The sequence below is a fragment of the Nanorana parkeri genome, unplaced genomic scaffold (assembly GCF_000935625.1).
Source record: "Nanorana parkeri isolate BGI_ZX_2015 unplaced genomic scaffold, ASM93562v1 scaffold562, whole genome shotgun sequence".
Classification (NCBI taxonomy): domain Eukaryota; kingdom Metazoa; phylum Chordata; class Amphibia; order Anura; family Dicroglossidae; genus Nanorana; species Nanorana parkeri.
The window spans coordinates 830,294-846,333 of record NW_017306830.1 but is presented as its reverse complement, the minus strand read 5'-3'; the positions used below and the strand labels follow the sequence as shown (position 1 = coordinate 846,333).

General features: G+C 43.2%; 1 protein-coding gene across 1 annotated transcript in view; it reads right to left on the bottom strand.

Annotated features, from left to right (window-relative positions):
• CKAP5 (cytoskeleton associated protein 5) overlaps positions 1-16,040 on the bottom strand; it is a 33,734-nt gene that overhangs the window by 1,509 nt on the left and 16,185 nt on the right. Inside the window, exons 22-44 of the mRNA XM_018562148.1 lie at positions 15,463-15,637; positions 15,224-15,337; positions 14,659-14,787; positions 14,378-14,572; positions 13,216-13,351; positions 13,002-13,081; positions 11,778-11,903; positions 9,408-9,557; positions 9,098-9,301; positions 8,559-8,694; positions 8,288-8,481; positions 8,026-8,195; positions 7,733-7,756; positions 6,227-6,400; positions 5,687-5,807; positions 5,421-5,600; positions 4,910-5,097; positions 4,741-4,816; positions 4,234-4,422; positions 3,911-4,048; positions 3,117-3,197; positions 508-667; positions 275-432 (exon numbers count right to left, since the gene is read on the bottom strand). Of these exons, the coding sequence (XP_018417650.1) occupies positions 275-432; positions 508-667; positions 3,117-3,197; positions 3,911-4,048; positions 4,234-4,422; positions 4,741-4,816; positions 4,910-5,097; positions 5,421-5,600; positions 5,687-5,807; positions 6,227-6,400; positions 7,733-7,756; positions 8,026-8,195; positions 8,288-8,481; positions 8,559-8,694; positions 9,098-9,301; positions 9,408-9,557; positions 11,778-11,903; positions 13,002-13,081; positions 13,216-13,351; positions 14,378-14,572; positions 14,659-14,787; positions 15,224-15,337; positions 15,463-15,637 (3,298 nt within the window). The remainder of the gene's footprint in view (positions 1-274; positions 433-507; positions 668-3,116; positions 3,198-3,910; positions 4,049-4,233; positions 4,423-4,740; positions 4,817-4,909; positions 5,098-5,420; positions 5,601-5,686; positions 5,808-6,226; positions 6,401-7,732; positions 7,757-8,025; positions 8,196-8,287; positions 8,482-8,558; positions 8,695-9,097; positions 9,302-9,407; positions 9,558-11,777; positions 11,904-13,001; positions 13,082-13,215; positions 13,352-14,377; positions 14,573-14,658; positions 14,788-15,223; positions 15,338-15,462; positions 15,638-16,040) is intronic.

The following is a 16,040-nucleotide window of genomic DNA, read 5'->3' as shown; positions in this document are numbered from 1 at the left end:
TAAACTTTGATTCTTGCCCTTGGATCATGTGAACCAGGCCTAGGCATCTGGCAAGGTGAACAGCACCGGTGGGAGCTGGATTTTAACAAAATAAAAAAATGCCGTCCTTTATTATCCATGTGGGTCACACTGTTAAAAGGAAACCTGAAGGCTGTGGCATATGTAGGCTACATATCCAAAGACTGGTAAGCTGCAATCTCGCATCCGATTAAGATAAGCCTAGAATCATCTTTTCTTCCTCTAGGGACACGTACATACTATGGCTATACATTACCTTGGCATTATCAAGACCACATCTCAGGCGCAGGATTTTCAGCCTCTCCAAGTAAACAGAAGGTCCCAACTCTTCCCCATTAGTAGTGTTTACAGCCGGTTGGGTCACACTGGTGACTGATGGGAGAGGGTTCGCCTCGGTCAAATGTGGAGAGATACCTGTGGGGCACGAAAATAAACTGTCAGACCCAGACCTTGATTTAGAGCTGAAAGAAGCAGCGACAGGACGGTCACCTGTAGATGATGCAATACGGCCTTTCCCTTCTCTCTCCATCTCGATAAGCCTGAGGCCTCGCTCCACATAACTCTGGAAGAACTGCGAGGAGTTTTTGAGGAAAGGTTCTAAGTCGGCATCAGAGTATTTCTTCTTGTACTCGTACAGCTCTGACAGGCCCTACCAAGGAAAAGTCGTTTTAAAAATCATATCAGCTTCATGATTGTGAAATGACAGCAATACATTGGAGTGCTTTAGTATTGTATACTGGGCAAAGATTACATATCAAACCTTTGGGATTTTAGCTGTATGAAGGTACTTATAGCAACACAGCCTCTGCCCACAGTTAGAAAGAAGAAGAAATCTCCCCTCCAAAATCCTGCTGCCTAAAGGCCAACATGGTCACCAAGGCCAGACAGATGCAACCACCAAACAGACCTTTGACTAGGGCTGGAAAGTTTGCACTACCTAAATCACTTGTATGCCGTGTATTAAACTACTTTTTGGTGTAGTCAGACTTGTGCAGGGATGCTAAAATCGGATCGCTTGATGCCCGGGACATGCAGTTTCAGCCACCGGGCAGGTGTTTTTTTTTTTTCTTTTAACCTTTAGCTGGGCAAACAGCAGATTTACCTTCCCCGCAGCACGTTGCCTGCTCTGTGCAGCAAGTAGAGCTGGGCTCCTGTGGTCGGGAGAACCCTGGGGGTTGTGGACAAGTACCAGCTGCCAGAAGAGGTTTTGATTGTATTAAAGTATTTTTTTAGGTCTGTTGCCATCAATAAAGACCTAATTTAATTAAAATATGGTTTGGATTAAAATTATTTTTTTGCATCTGGAGCAATAGATTGGCCCCCGCTTTAGTCCTTGGACAAGTAGTTTATTTAAAAATCAACACCCCTGTTGTGGCCATAAAAGTGAACATGGCCTGCGAGCAGCAGGTCATCACAATGGTTTTGCATGGTACAATCTAGCTGGTAGTTATTTGCATTCAACTGGACTTGGTTCTGTAATGTTATTGTTATTTTGACGCTTATCCAAGCCAATTCTTCCGTTCTAATGAGTGACATACCAGCGTATATATCCCCTCAGGAAGCACAGACACCTTAACCCAATCACCATTAAATGTGTAGATATGGATTGCCAAAAAAGAGGGTAGGAGAGTAAAAGTTGTGGAACAATACTGTTCTAGTTACATAACCCCATCCTTTGGCCTCCAGAAATCTAATGCCAAAATATTTACAAAGCTGAAGATGTGAATTGTCAAATCACCAGGACAGAGATGCTAAAAATGACAAAATGTGGAAGAACGATGATACTAAAGGTCCCCAGACCCGTTTTAGGGATGGTCGCTCCAGTTCCTCTCATCCTGATCCTGGACAGACATCTGCTTTGACATTCCATGGCGATTGGATTAAAGTGAGTTTCCACTGTTACAGCCAAATTGGGATAACACCCATTTTATATCACATCACATGTTCCCCTCCACATAGCATAAGCTAAAAAGATTTTAAAAAATGCAGTTTAAATTGCTTTTACTTGGCTTAGGGTTTCTTGTCTTAAGTGTTAGAATTTCTTATTGCCTCTCCTTTGTAATATTTAGGAGGGGCTGTGTGGGGTTAAAGGATTACAACCCTGGCTTCTGATTCGGATGTTAAGTTAATGAGAGCAAAACACAACTCTCAAATTTCAGTCCTAAGGCTACCCGAACCCATACACTATTTTCTCAGCTCAACCTGCAGGCTAAACTGGTGTGGGTGTTCTGGTGTATTGCCATTCATTTGAATGGCACCCCAAAAATGCACCTCCTGCCCACAGTTAATCACCTGCACCAGAACACGTGGTACCTGCAATACCGTGCATTCCATTGACCAAAGACAAATGTGGGTCCTGAGGTTACACAGGTTGAGAACCACCACCGATTTAAAAATGTATCTATGCTACCTGTGTGGATATAAATGTTGGGGTATGCTCTTGACACTTGTTAGAGCTGAAGTGACTTGTATAAAGCTAGAAAAAAAAATCCTCAACATTAAAGAACAAGTCAAATGTAAATGCGATTTACTACCTATACCATGCCCTAGAGCAGGATGTCCAAACGGTGGCCCTCCAGCTGTGGTGGAACTACGAATCCCATGAGGCATTGCAAGATTCTCACAGCCACAGACATGACTCCCAGAGAGAGATGCTTCATGGGATTCGTAGTTCCACCACAGCTGGAGGGCCAGAGTTTGGACATTCCTGCCCTAGAGACATGAAAACTTCACAGAAATAACAGACTAGTTGTCTGGGGTAGCACTGCCACCTCCTGGTAAAGCTTGGTACTGATGCTACACCAATGAGACCATATACTATGTCAGTTTGAACATAAAGGGTCCATTCTACTAAACAGATGGTCATTCTGGAGCTCCCTGTCAGTCAACAGGTGTTAATCAGGTCAAAATAAGCTGACTGGTAGATTTTACCCTTTTATGCTGATTGGGGATAACAGGGCCTTTGAGACCAACTACTCATGTGAAGTCCTTTTCTCACATATATTCAGGCACTATGCATGGAACATACATATGGATGAGTACAAATCTGCATATATTTGACATTCATGACCATCTCATGTTGAGCTTTGCACACTGACCTCCTTTGTATTCTCTTTTGATCCAATCTTCTTGAAGATCTCTGCCAAGTAATCGCCGACATTCGGTTTCGACCCCTTTTCCTTCAGGGGGGAAAAAAAACCCCACACCAATTAACGCAAGACAAACCTTTCACATGTATAGTATTTTCTGCAGATAAAGAGTCCACGTTAATGGGTTTATTGCCAATACAAGGATCAGAAAATCCTGTGGCAACAGGTCACCATATGTAGAATACTTAATCAAGGACAGTGCATCCAAAGGGCAAGGAGAATATGTTGATAATTCCTGAACTGCACTCTGACAGAAGGTGCTTTATGCTTCAGTAAAGCAGACCCCTGCCACACTTATTACAAAGAATCATGGGATGTCTGGAGGGGTTAGAAATGGCTGCATTACCAGACATCAAGTGCTAAAGATAAAGTATACCAATAGGTTTGAGTGTTTTCAGGACAAACAGGCAGTTTTAGAATGCAGCACCGAAGTCTCAATCAGTGTTATCCCTGCCCTGAGCCAAAGAACCTGCGCTGGACTACAGAATACATCATTTCATGGAGAAGCGGGTGAGATGTTCTGTAGCCCAGCAGGAACCAGGCAGAGCTGACAGCACTGCTTAGGATTTCAGTGCAGCAGAAGTAGTCAGCAGCTGAAACAAAGAAGCAAACCGGGTATTTGACAGAAGTTATTTTTCTGTTCAGTATCTTTAAAAAAAGTTTACATTTTGCGTATACTCAGCTGTAATAGAAAGCTGCGACATTTTGTTGCTAGTCCTATGAAATAAATGAAGGAAACTTACCGTACGAGATGCTCCTTTCTCAGTGTCCTTGTCAGTTTTGGAGCCCGTTCCATCCATAGAGTGCTTCATAACCCGCAGCAGGTGAGCCTCTAACTCAGATTCATTCTTGTTCTCAATCATCCCTAGGTGATCCATGATCTGAAAAAGAAGATCAGTTCAGTTTGTGGCTGGGATTACCAAAGTTATCATTTTACAAAGTAAAAAAAACAAAACAAAAAAAAAAAAAACACTTACTCTGGCTATATTGTAGCAATTTTATTTGGGGCCTCAAACTGCCAAAATACAGTTATCCAAATCAAATGCTGCCTCTCCTACTTGTTTACCTTTGAGCCCTTGAGCTTGCAGAGGGTGTGCAGAAGGGTCTTCAGCGTCCTCATGGGCAGCTCACTCTTGTGAGCCTTTAGCTTGTCCTTCGGAAGCACCCTCATAAAATTATGGATGTCCAACAGAATTCGATCCAGATTAATGTTCTCGATGCATTCCGGGAGAAGCCGTATCATTCGCCACAAACACTAAGAAAAATGGAAAAAAGTGGACTGAGTACACCACAATAATCTAAAGTCTTATAGGAGGTGAACATCCTACGATAAGAGATGTTATACAGCAATTACAGTGCAGGAGAAAAAAATAAAATAAAAACCACACCTAGTCACTGTGGACACAAGAATGCTGGCTTAAAATGTAATTCAAACATACTGTCATTGGGCAGATTAGCTTACCGGAAAAAAAAAAGCCTTCTAGAATTAGAAAAACATGTGCAATGTTGCTGCTGGTTATTAACTAATAAATGCTGTATAAAAATTCAATCTGAAATGAGAAAACAGTCTTACCTTCATGACAAGCTCCGAAAACTTAGGTGAGCTGGCTGTAGCAAGCAGACTATCTTGAAGCAACACCAGAAGAGCACTGTAGAAGAGGACACAGGTTAGGTCAGATACAGAAATTTGCAGTAGTCACCTAAAATGTACAAAGCTTCACCCAAAAACCACAAAGTCTTACCTAAGAATATTTGTCTGATCCGATTTCTCCAGTACTTTCACCACAAGGAGGTTGACTGAGCGCACCACCTGCTGGCCCTCTTCAAGATCCTCCACTCGGGAGTCCAGCATGAGAGTAATGAGGCCATGCATCAGATCCTTTAGTACACCAGTGGAGGCTTCCCGAGCCAAACTTTCCATCTGAAAGAGCTGAAAACATTCAGACAATTAATCAACATGTGCTCACCTATGCAGAAGGGAAGGAGAGTCAAGAAACAGAAACCCCACTTTATAATCCAACGTGAATTGAAGAGGAATTGTACAAGGAGGTCACAGCAAGAATGCACTCCATTCTAATATCTAGGAGTCGTCTAAGAATTGTTAATGCTGAGGGTTAATAGAAGTAGAGAAGTTACAGGGAAGGGTAGAAATTCAGACTCTTTATAGTCAGATTCCTAAGTATGCGATCTGCTCCTCAAAAAAATAAAACCTAGACTTACTAGGAAATCCCAGCTTACTGAAAAGTCACTTACCGAGATCATGTTGCCAATGATACAGCTGTACAGACGTACAATATCGTCTTTATCCAGCCGCTCGTCTGCCATGTGGGTATTGTAAATCAGACGCAGTTGCATAACGGTGGCAATCAAGAACTGGTCTATGTGTCCAGACATGGCCTCAGCCTTATCTTCCTGACGCAAAACTTCATCAATCTAAAAAAGGCACGGAGCACAACAAACTCAATCCACCAGTTCAGATCATTTTACTCTGAATGGCACGTAGACGACTTCAATCTTACCTGAGCTAAGGCCTGTATACTGGTATTTATGTCCCCACTGGCAACTTGGGAGATTACAAAATTGATGGTGGAGGCCGTGTTACTGTGCATGTCATCAAAGTGTGGGGAGACAGCCCGGATCCTGTGAACAAACATACTAATTAAAAGAGAAGCCACAGGATCAAGACAAGTGATTTTGTAGCAGCTACAGAATTTGGTGAGACACTCGAGTTAATGAAAGGTTAGTGTTGCAGTGATTTTTAGCTCAACTGCTGAGCAAATGACTCGTGCTGCATTAGAAGCTAGCTTCAGAAATTGCCAGCTACAGTATTCAAAGCAGCTGCATAGTGACATACTCTGCTTCAGACCAATGTACGAGGTATGTACACAGCATAACGGCTGCAACAGTCAAACCTCAGGAATTTACACCAGAGACACAGCTGAGAGCTAATGCCATTTTATTAATACTTTGCAGTGCATTCTTTTTCTTGAACATGCAGAAAAGTCTGGTCAAACCAACAGCCATAACACAGATTAACAATAAGTGAAGAGACAACTCACTTTGGTTCTGGGAGTAAGACTGGATCGAAGATCTCATCCAGTTTGTGCTGAACCAACGCTGGCATCTCACACCTTACAGTACCATTGTCGTACTCGATTTCATCCAGATCCAACTGAAATTCTCGTGGAACGTTATGTGCAGGCTCAGGGTGTCCTCCCATGTTGCGGGCTTGGCTGTGTAGAACAGAAGAAGAAAAACATTTTTTTTAGGAAGCATCATCAAAATAGCTTAAACACATTCTGATAGTTAAGTGCAGAGAACAATGAAGGGGAAAAAAAAAAAATCACTGACCCTTAAGATTCATCCCACAAATAGCACTTCCCTGAACTTTGAGTGTCCACCCCCAGTCACCCATAATGCGAGGCCAAAAGGTCAGGCTTGCCATGGCAGGGCAACTGCCCATTAGGCCACATAGCTTGCACAGGCCTAGAGAACCATTGGAGCAGGGGGAATGCATATGTCAGATTCAACAGGTCTGTTAGCCCTTTTCCAAAAACTTACATAAGTACCATAGCATATCCACCAGTGAAAGCACAGAGGCAGCCTCCACCTCTGTATACTACTACGGTAGGAATAAGTTATCAAAAACATATAAAGGGGGAATATGATTCACAGGTGCTGTGGAGACAATTGAGAGTCATCTACAGCCTGTCAATGTAACAGGCCTTACACAAAAATTATAGTGGGCACCAAGAAAGTCTCTGGCAGTCTAGCACTGGATAAACATTATGGTCTGTACGGCGAGGTCTCCTAATGGCTTATAACTGAACTCTCCCTTAAAGCTGATTGACAAATACATTGTCGCTGTACTTTGTGTGTTATGTCATGCATCTCATTATAAACAGCCCATTCAAACTTAAAGACATACAAGACCCTATATTTTTTTTTAGCACACACAATATGTACTAAAGGAGAACTATGGGGTCAGGGCTTTTCCCCATAGTTCTCCTAAGGCTAACGGCAGGCCACAAACTAGCACTTAATACCAGCAGGGAGCCGTGAATGACAGTCAAGGCTCTCTGCATGGATAGATCGAGAAGTGAGCGAGCGACTGTTCGCTCACTTCCCGATCTATTGAGCTGACCTGTGACAGTTTGTCACGGGTCGACTAGAAGTATGAGGCTGAGTGATTTTCACTCGCCTCATAGTTCTCCTTTAAGCTCTACTGTACCACACATTCAGGTATCATTTACAAATGAGCAGCTACTGTTCTACTAGTAAATGCGCAGAATGCATATCAAACAGATTTTCTCCCACATGTTCCAACTTAAACCCGAATGCTGTAAAGATGTCCAATTCAATAAACTTTTTGTGAACAGCACAATGGCACATTGCTTCATATTTAACAATATTGGTTAGAATAGACAAAAACCAGACAGACATCTATCCAGGAATAACTGTAGATACCAGAAAAATCAACCTGTACTCCCAATTTCATGGTGCATATATTAACTAGAAACACATACTCGCAGTGGAAGAGAAGGAAAGTAGAAGAGGTTACTTACATTCTATAAGTGCGATACATAATTCTGTCCCAAGAGAAGCAGTGATAGAAGAACAGAATATTTAGAAATCATGCAGATTCAACTCAAACAAAACCAAGGCTTTGGGAAACATGACAAGATGGTGCAAAAGTGTGCAGTTACCCATCACAGCCAAAGTCCTAGTATTAAAATGTTTGATTTTGAAATATGAGTAAGTTGGGTGAACTGGGTTAATGCACATCATGTAATCATGTAGAAGACTGCTAGAAAAATCACAAACTAGGGGCAAGTGCCAAGTCCAAAGCTGAACATACTTCAGTTTGGAAGACATGTCTTCAGGTGGTGCTTTCCTCAGAAGGCTGGCATTGGCACTCTGAGCACGCTGAGGCTTCTCCTCCACTTGTTTAGCTGGGGCAGGCACAGTCTGCTTCTTCCCGGCACGCTTTATTCGCTCCTCCAGCATGCTCATATCCTTCTCAGAGAGCTGCAGGAAGAAAGAATCAATAAGGACATGTATTCACAACTAACCATTCAGAAACAACTACCTTCACACACCAGGCCGCAGGATAAACTCACATTTCCAATGAGCTTGAAGATTTGCTCGCCGTGCACATTATACACAGCTACGATGGTGTTAAGCGCTGCATTGCGTACAGTCGTGTCACGGTCCCCAATCTGGGTAGCTATCTCTTTGAGAGCTTTGGCAGGTGTAGGCTGGCACACATTCATACCGTAGGATTCCACCAAGCAGCCCAGCTCCTCTAGGCATTCTATGGAGAAGGCAAACAATTAGACTTGGTGCATAGCTAATTCCTTCAACATTTTTTTGATTGCTTGCTCCTCTTACCCGACCGCTGCTTGGAGTTTTTGGATTTGATTCCTTCCATCACAAAATTAAACATCTTGCTAGCTGGGTACACCTGGCACATCTTGTTCAAAATGGCACGCACATCCTTTCGCACAACATCCTTTGGCTCGCCCACCTAAGGACCAGTGAAACAAAAGGTCAGGTATAGCATCTACTAACCACGTAAATACAGAAAATGTTAAAACTTCATAGTACCAAAAACTTTACAAAGATAACAAGACATTACTTTAAGGGCCCCCTTAGGCATTGACAAAAGGCTCAATTTGCAATGTTTTAAACACAGGGTATGAGATTTTCCACCATTAACTAGGTTTCAAATCTTGAAGCTTATAAAAAGGCAATTTCTTTACTCAAGAACTTCTGGTGGAAGCATTGTGGAGTCAGCTGGCCCCTGTGCACATGATTGTGTCAACACATTGGCTCCGAGGGCCCCGCAGTTACACAGCACCGCGGATCCCTTAGTGCAACTCATCATCCTCCAGAAGCAGCCACCAGAAAAATGACTGACATTTACTCACCTTCAGCAGCAGGTATGGAATGAATGAGGTGGCTTCTAACTCAGTTAGGTGGTACTCCTCTTGGCTAAGCATAATTAAGAGTAACTTCAGGTATTCCAAGACCTTCATCAAGACGCTGGTGTTGGTGTCAAAGAAACGCAAGGTGAACCATTTTAGAATGAGGTCCAAACAGCTTAAAACCCCTTCCTTTTCACTCTCCAAGTGCTGAAATGACAATAAAAACCCATCATAACTCCAAACTGGTTAAGTTAAACCATCATCTCTTCAAGTTATTGGTAATTTGTTACTGTGCCAAAACATCTCTGCTCACCTCAGTCATCACAGCAATGGCTTTTATGTGGTGTTGAAAATCTGCATGGAACAGCTCATCTTGGAGCCATCTTGCAAAACACGTTGACATCTGAGTTTTGAGCTGTTCAATGTACTCATCCCGAGGGGTAGGAAAGTTCCATTTCAAGACCTGTAATAAAAGCCCATTCTCCATGACTGTATAGAAACAAAACAATAATAACTTAAACCCACTAGATTTGGTGGGTTTTCAAAACTGCTAGAAGTGTAAAAGACACAAGTCTTTAAGAAGGAGAACTATGAGGAGTGATTTCCACTCATCCTCCTAGTTAGAGCCGACCTGTGACAAAGAAGCTGTTACAGGTCGGCTCTATAGATCAGGAAGTGAGCAGAAACATGCAGCCGATCCGCTCTTGCCGATGGAATCCCTGTGGTGACTCCCCTCTCAGATCCTCCAGCACTGAGTGGAGAAATGGACAGGGAGGGGGCGGGCACAGCTGGCTCTGTCCATCAACTAGCTTGGTGGATCTCGAAAGTATCGCCAGGATCCGTCCCGGGTGCGGCTCTCTCCGTATATCGCAGGCAATAGCCCTGCAGAGAGCAGTGACTGTCAGTACGGCTCCCTGCAGGATTTCCCCCCTCCCCGGTCCAATCCTCCCAGCACTGACTGGAGGAATATACGGAGATGGGCAGAGCCCGCTATCGCTCACACAGCTGGGTGGGTCTCGACCGTAGTGTCGGGATCTGTCCCGGCTGCGGCGGGCTCAGTATACTGCCGCTGTAGCTCGCGATATACTGAGCTTTCTCCTTTAAGCATTCAGATTGGGCAATCTACCACAAATCTCAAACCCATATTGCAGACCAGAGTTTCCAAAGAAACCCTTCAGGTATAAGAAAATAAACTTTAAGGGGACTTTATCAAAACTGGTTCAGACAGATATTTGGAGCAATTGTCCATAATAACCAGCTTCTCTTTTCAGTGTGTTCAGTTAAGATTTGAAAATTAAAGAAGATTGGTTACTATGGGCAACTGGTCCATTTTCTGTCTGCTCTAGTTTTAATTCCCCTCTTGGTGACAGCCAGAAAACACTTTGTTCACACAAGGTGCAGGATGCAGAGACTGCAACTGTACAGTCCTTGGGATAAAACTGCTAAAGTATTAAAACTAATCTATTCAAACATATTCGGATGCCCCCGAGCCATCTCTTCAAACTGAAAATACCACGCTCATTAAACTTTCACTGAGACTACTGCATCTCTTTAAAGCAGAACTAAGGGCTAATTCACACCAGCCCCAGAGTGTTTCAGCCCGATTCTGGCAGGAACGCATCCCAGCTGGCTCACTTTGTTTTGGGGCGGAAGGGAGCGTGGCAGTACATTGAAGTCAATGGCACCACAGCCACAACCTTTGGCCGCGGGGCGATCGCCCGCACCGGAACATGTAGCACATGAGTGCCTGCGTTTGTCAGAAAGGGAGGTCGTCCGGTGGCCGGAGGGCATGGTTGCGGTGCCATTAACTTCAATGCACTACCAGTCCACCTCCCGCCCCAAAACAATGTAAGCTGGCCGGAATGCGATCCAGCACCAATCGGGCCGGAACACACTGGGGTTGGCGAGAACTAGCCCACAAATGCACAAATTTAATGGCTCACCAAAACTGGTACATTCAAAGCATGCCTCTGGTTAACTGTCTCAGCTGCCAGTGTGCTTATGTTAGCTCCCAACCGAGCTTTTAGGCTCTCAAATGGCTAACATCATAGCTGCTCCCGAGCAAGATGTTCTCCAGCTGTATTCCATTTGATTTCTCATGTCAGAGCTGCTTATCTCCTGATGGGGTATCGATCCAAAATCAGGAGAGGTGGAGGGGCTCAGAAAATGCACCAGAAGCAGGAGAGATTAAAGCCCTACAAGTCCTCTGGTACAGCATTCTCTCCAGCAAACCCTCAGAACAGAGCAGCAGTGCCATCACCAACTCTTATTCCAAACATCATGCAATCAGAGGCAGCAACACCTAAGAGGATCTTGCACTGTAGATAGACTGCTATGAGTCACTAGGCAGTCGCAATGCTTTTTCTTTGGGCAACTCGGGGGGGTAGAAAGAGAGCCCGCTGTCATCTGGGTGGATCTCAACAGTACTGTCAGGATCCGTCTCTGCTATGGCACTTTGTATATACGAAACTTTGGGTCACGGGAGGATGTTAGGAAATGTCCTACCAATGACCCTAAAGAACTATGGCATAAAAAGGTTTTCCCATAGTTCTCATTTATGGGTTAATATTGTTTAGATGTTCCTTATAAAAGATAAAAAAAATCTTCCCTTCCCTATGCAATAAAAAAAAAAATTATAACAAAAAAACACAGCACATTAGTAGAGCATCACCATTTCACTCACCTTTAAACCCTTCTCATCCTTTATCCTCTGTTCCTTTCCATTTGGAACAACGATAAAAATGGGTCCAGACCTGTCCTCCTCATCCTTCACGGCCGGCTTGCTTGGCACTTTCTTAGCAGGTACAGCCTAGGGGGTATTAACAATGAAGCCATTACAATACAGCAAAGAGTAACAAGTCACTGTAAAAGGCTTCTCATTAGTGGTGCCTCTTTGGGGAAAAAAATGTGTGAATTAGGCCTCAGCCATGCTTAATACAGCCACTGAGATCAGGTAAAGAAAGTGCCAAGAGTAATATGGAGTCAGCTGTCCCCTGTGCACATCGTTATGTCAGCAGCCTGGCTCTGTAAAGTGTGCAGTGCTCAGCACTGCAACACTCATAAGTGCAACTCATCATCCTCCATCATCCCAATAAGGCCTTAACAGAGTGTGTGCAAATGTAGCTAGGGTGCAGAAAGGAGCCACGCACACGTGCAATAGAAAGCAACCCCTTCCGTGCTGCTTTATTTACCGCCTGTTTAGAAGTCTTGGCTTTGGACATGCTGGCGTTTCCTTTCGTTGGTGTCATGCTGGTATTACCCTCTGATGACACAGACTGGGTCTACAGAGAAAGGACTCCACATTTATGCAAAAACACTAACATAGGAGGTACAGAATTACTGCAGACTTATTGCCTAAAACCAGCTTCTATCGCTGGTGGCCGCTTCCTGCAGGCGATAGTTGGGTCACTGGGTCCTCTTGCGTGATCTTTGAAGTACAGAGGAGCCCAAATTAAGTGAAAAACGTATATCAAGCACTGTGCAGGAGCATATTTTTGTGAGATTTGGGTTCTTCAGCTTTTTCAAGTTTCCACGAGCCAAGAACAGATCAATATCAAGGCCCCCCCCTTTATATTTCCTGGCACGAGACGAGGTGTCACAGGGTAAGGAAGAGAATGCCAATTTCTACAATGGGTACAGAATCTAAAACAAATCTTCAGAAAGGTTTAGAACCTCAGGAGGTTTCCAAGTAGTTTGTCCTATGATCACTGGGACAGAAATGAGAACTCTGCCAGAGCTGCAATGGAAGGAGAAAACGCCGACATACCATAATGTCATCTATACATGAATGAAAAGTGCGCAAATCAAAACAGTTGGCAATAATTTACATATCAAAACACTGAACAGTAAATGTTAACATAATGATTTAAAACATAAAAGCTCATACAGTTAAGCCACGATAACATACTTTTCCTTTAGCTGCTGGGGCACCCGGTTTGCTTTTTTTGGGATCCTGTTTACTCTCTGGTGGTCCGGCATCAAAAGCAGCTAGCCAAAAAATAAAGCAATAAATGTGTTAGTGGTAATCCAATCCCACCGATACAGGCACTTACCATGCAAACCAAAAGCCCAAAAAAGTGATTCTTTAACTGCAAGGGCACCGTAGTACTAAGAACACTTACCAGCGGTTGGGGCAGGAGCTGAAGATGGTGCAGCTGCCTGTTTGGCGCTGGTCTTCCCTGCAGGAGCAGCAGGTTTGGCTGGCATGCTAGCTTTAGCCTTTTCTAACAAAACAACAACTTGGTCCTTGGATGCTGGCTGCAATGACAAAATATCACATGCTGGAGCTGGGCACATTTTAATTTGCAATTTCTAGCACATCTGTCTACAGTTTGAAGTAACCAGGGCATGCCTTCTGCATATGTCAACACAACAACACTGACTAGTGTCTCCTAGAATTTCTCTGTTAAGCACTACAAAAAAATAGACATTAAGTCCCTCTTATATGACTACGCAGCAGGAAGCATGTTGTATTCGAAAGAAACTGTACAGTACATTGGACACAAATAAACCCTCAAAAAAGTAAAGGGACACAACATTGCTACAATACAGAATTTTAACGGTTCAATCAGGCTGAACTGGGCACAGTTCCTGATGCACAAGGCTGATGGTGTCCATTTCAAATCTGATCATTTTTAGCATTACTTTCAGGCACAAGGTCAAATGACACCCTTTTTAGAGAAGGTAATTTATGACTCTCTCCCCCAGAGTCCAGCCACAGAGCCTGTGGTAAATCAAGAATTAAAGAGTGCAAAGTCTCGATTGGACAGGTGTTAGAGGGTAAAAAAAATAAAATAAGGGGCATGTTGCTGGTTGGAGAGATCATTGGTTGGCCTACAATTGTGTTTGCCTGCATCCAATTCTTCTATAGGAGGCAGTATAACAAGGTTTAGGACTTCCTGTGTCCCTAAATAGACAAGAAAGTGTTTACCGCAGGATTAAAAAATGGTCTCAAACGCTGTATCAAGACCTGCTTCTGCCCAAAATAACCGGATTCAAATCTTTGTGAATCTCATTGGTGGCGTTGTCCAACACAAGTTGATTAATGAGGCTGCATAGTTCAGGCAAAGGAAACCGTGAAAACACAGCCTGTTCCAGCTTGCTGTGATTGGGTTACCAGTGGCTGCTTAAATACATAACTTGAATGGAATGAATGAGCGCTGAACATAGGAGCATCTAAACCCTACCTATACATAACAAAAACTGACTGGGTTGTGTAAAGGTGACCTAGAAGCTCACTGGTGATATTTGGTGTTAAACAAAAAAAAAACAAAAAAAAACCACCTTGAGCTTTCCAGCAGTTTTGCTCATCTTTTCAAATCCTATATGCATCATGAACAAAGGCAGGGCCTCCTGGGCTTTCTTTCGTACATCCCCATTGCGGTCCTCAAGGCAGCCATACAGATATGGAACACACAACTGAAGATCTGAAGGAACTGTACGCAATGTGGGCAGTTTCTCAGCCAGCCATCCTAGCAACTACAAAAACCAAGAGAAGACATTTTAATGAACAAATGGCACACTAATGCATTACAACACTATAAAAGCATTTCCAAATATCCTACCTCTTGCCTCAGGAAAGGATTCTCTTTTTTCAGCTCCTCAGACAAGTCCTCTCCTTCCAGCCATTCTTTCATACCAGTCTGTTCCACCCAAGAATTCACAGTCCCCAGAGCTGATGCTCTAATATTGGCCTAGAACAGAGATCATGGATTAATTTTTGTGTTATGTACACCTAAACTTAAGAATGAACTTGCGATAGATACTGCTGAGCTATGGTTGTGGGTCCTGTTACCATTAGCCATGTGACCCATGAGGTGAGCTAAACACACAGGAGTGTTGACATCACCGGAACCTTCAGAGTGAATGAAGATTCTGAGGGTCTTCTACCCAGAAAGTGGGCAGAATAACAGATGCTAGGTTTGGCTCATGACGCTGAGAACTACAGAAACTCCATATTTAAAGTAGACATGTTCTGCCGATACCAAAAACTTCATCTCTTCTAATGATTTAGTAGATTACATTGGTTTTAAATAGCAGCAACATACACGATTTTTGCAACAGCACGGTCTCGACACATGAAGGTCAGGGTGTCAAACACCAAAACAATATAAATGACCGGTTACTCACCTTGCTATCCCCAAGGACAGTTATAATTGGGATGCCCAAGTTCTTAACATGTTGTTTAATATTTGGACCTATGGCAGTGCCCAGCTGTTGAAGGATACCCAATGTCTGCAGAACCTGTCAAAAACAAAATACAAAAAAAGGATAGCTTACCATACCAAGAAATCAAGATGCACAGCAATACAAATATTGCTCTTGAAGTTTGTATGGACAACTATTTTACACAGACGTCAAACGCATACCAGGATCTTGTTTGAATCATTGAGACGACCCTTCAGTGCAAGTGGAAGATCTCCAATATTTGGAAGGATAAACTTGGCTTCGTTAATAATGGCTGCCGTTTCATCAAGTCCCTCCTTGCGTATTTTCCAGTTTTTATCGCCAATCTTCGATACCAGATCAGAAGTGATCTTATCACTAAAGAAGCAGAGAGGTACATTAAACATCTTTTAACCGCTTGAAGACCAGGTGTTTAGATCCCCCAACCTGGCCAGGCCATTTTTCAGTGTTCAGCGCTGCAGTACTTCGACTGACATTTATTCCGTCACGCAACGCTGTACTGAAATGAATTTTATACCATTTTTTGGGGACAGAAAGAGATTTATTTTGGTGGTATTTAATCACCACTGCTGGTTTTATTTTTTACTATATTCAGGAGAAATTACTGAAAATTTTGAGAGAAAAAAAGTTTTTTTTTACATTATGCTATAAAACAACTAATATTACCCACTTTTTTGGTAAAATATAAAAGACGGGGTCACGTCGGGTAAATAGACACCAAACATGTCATGGGGGCGCACGTCTCGGGGCTTCATACAAG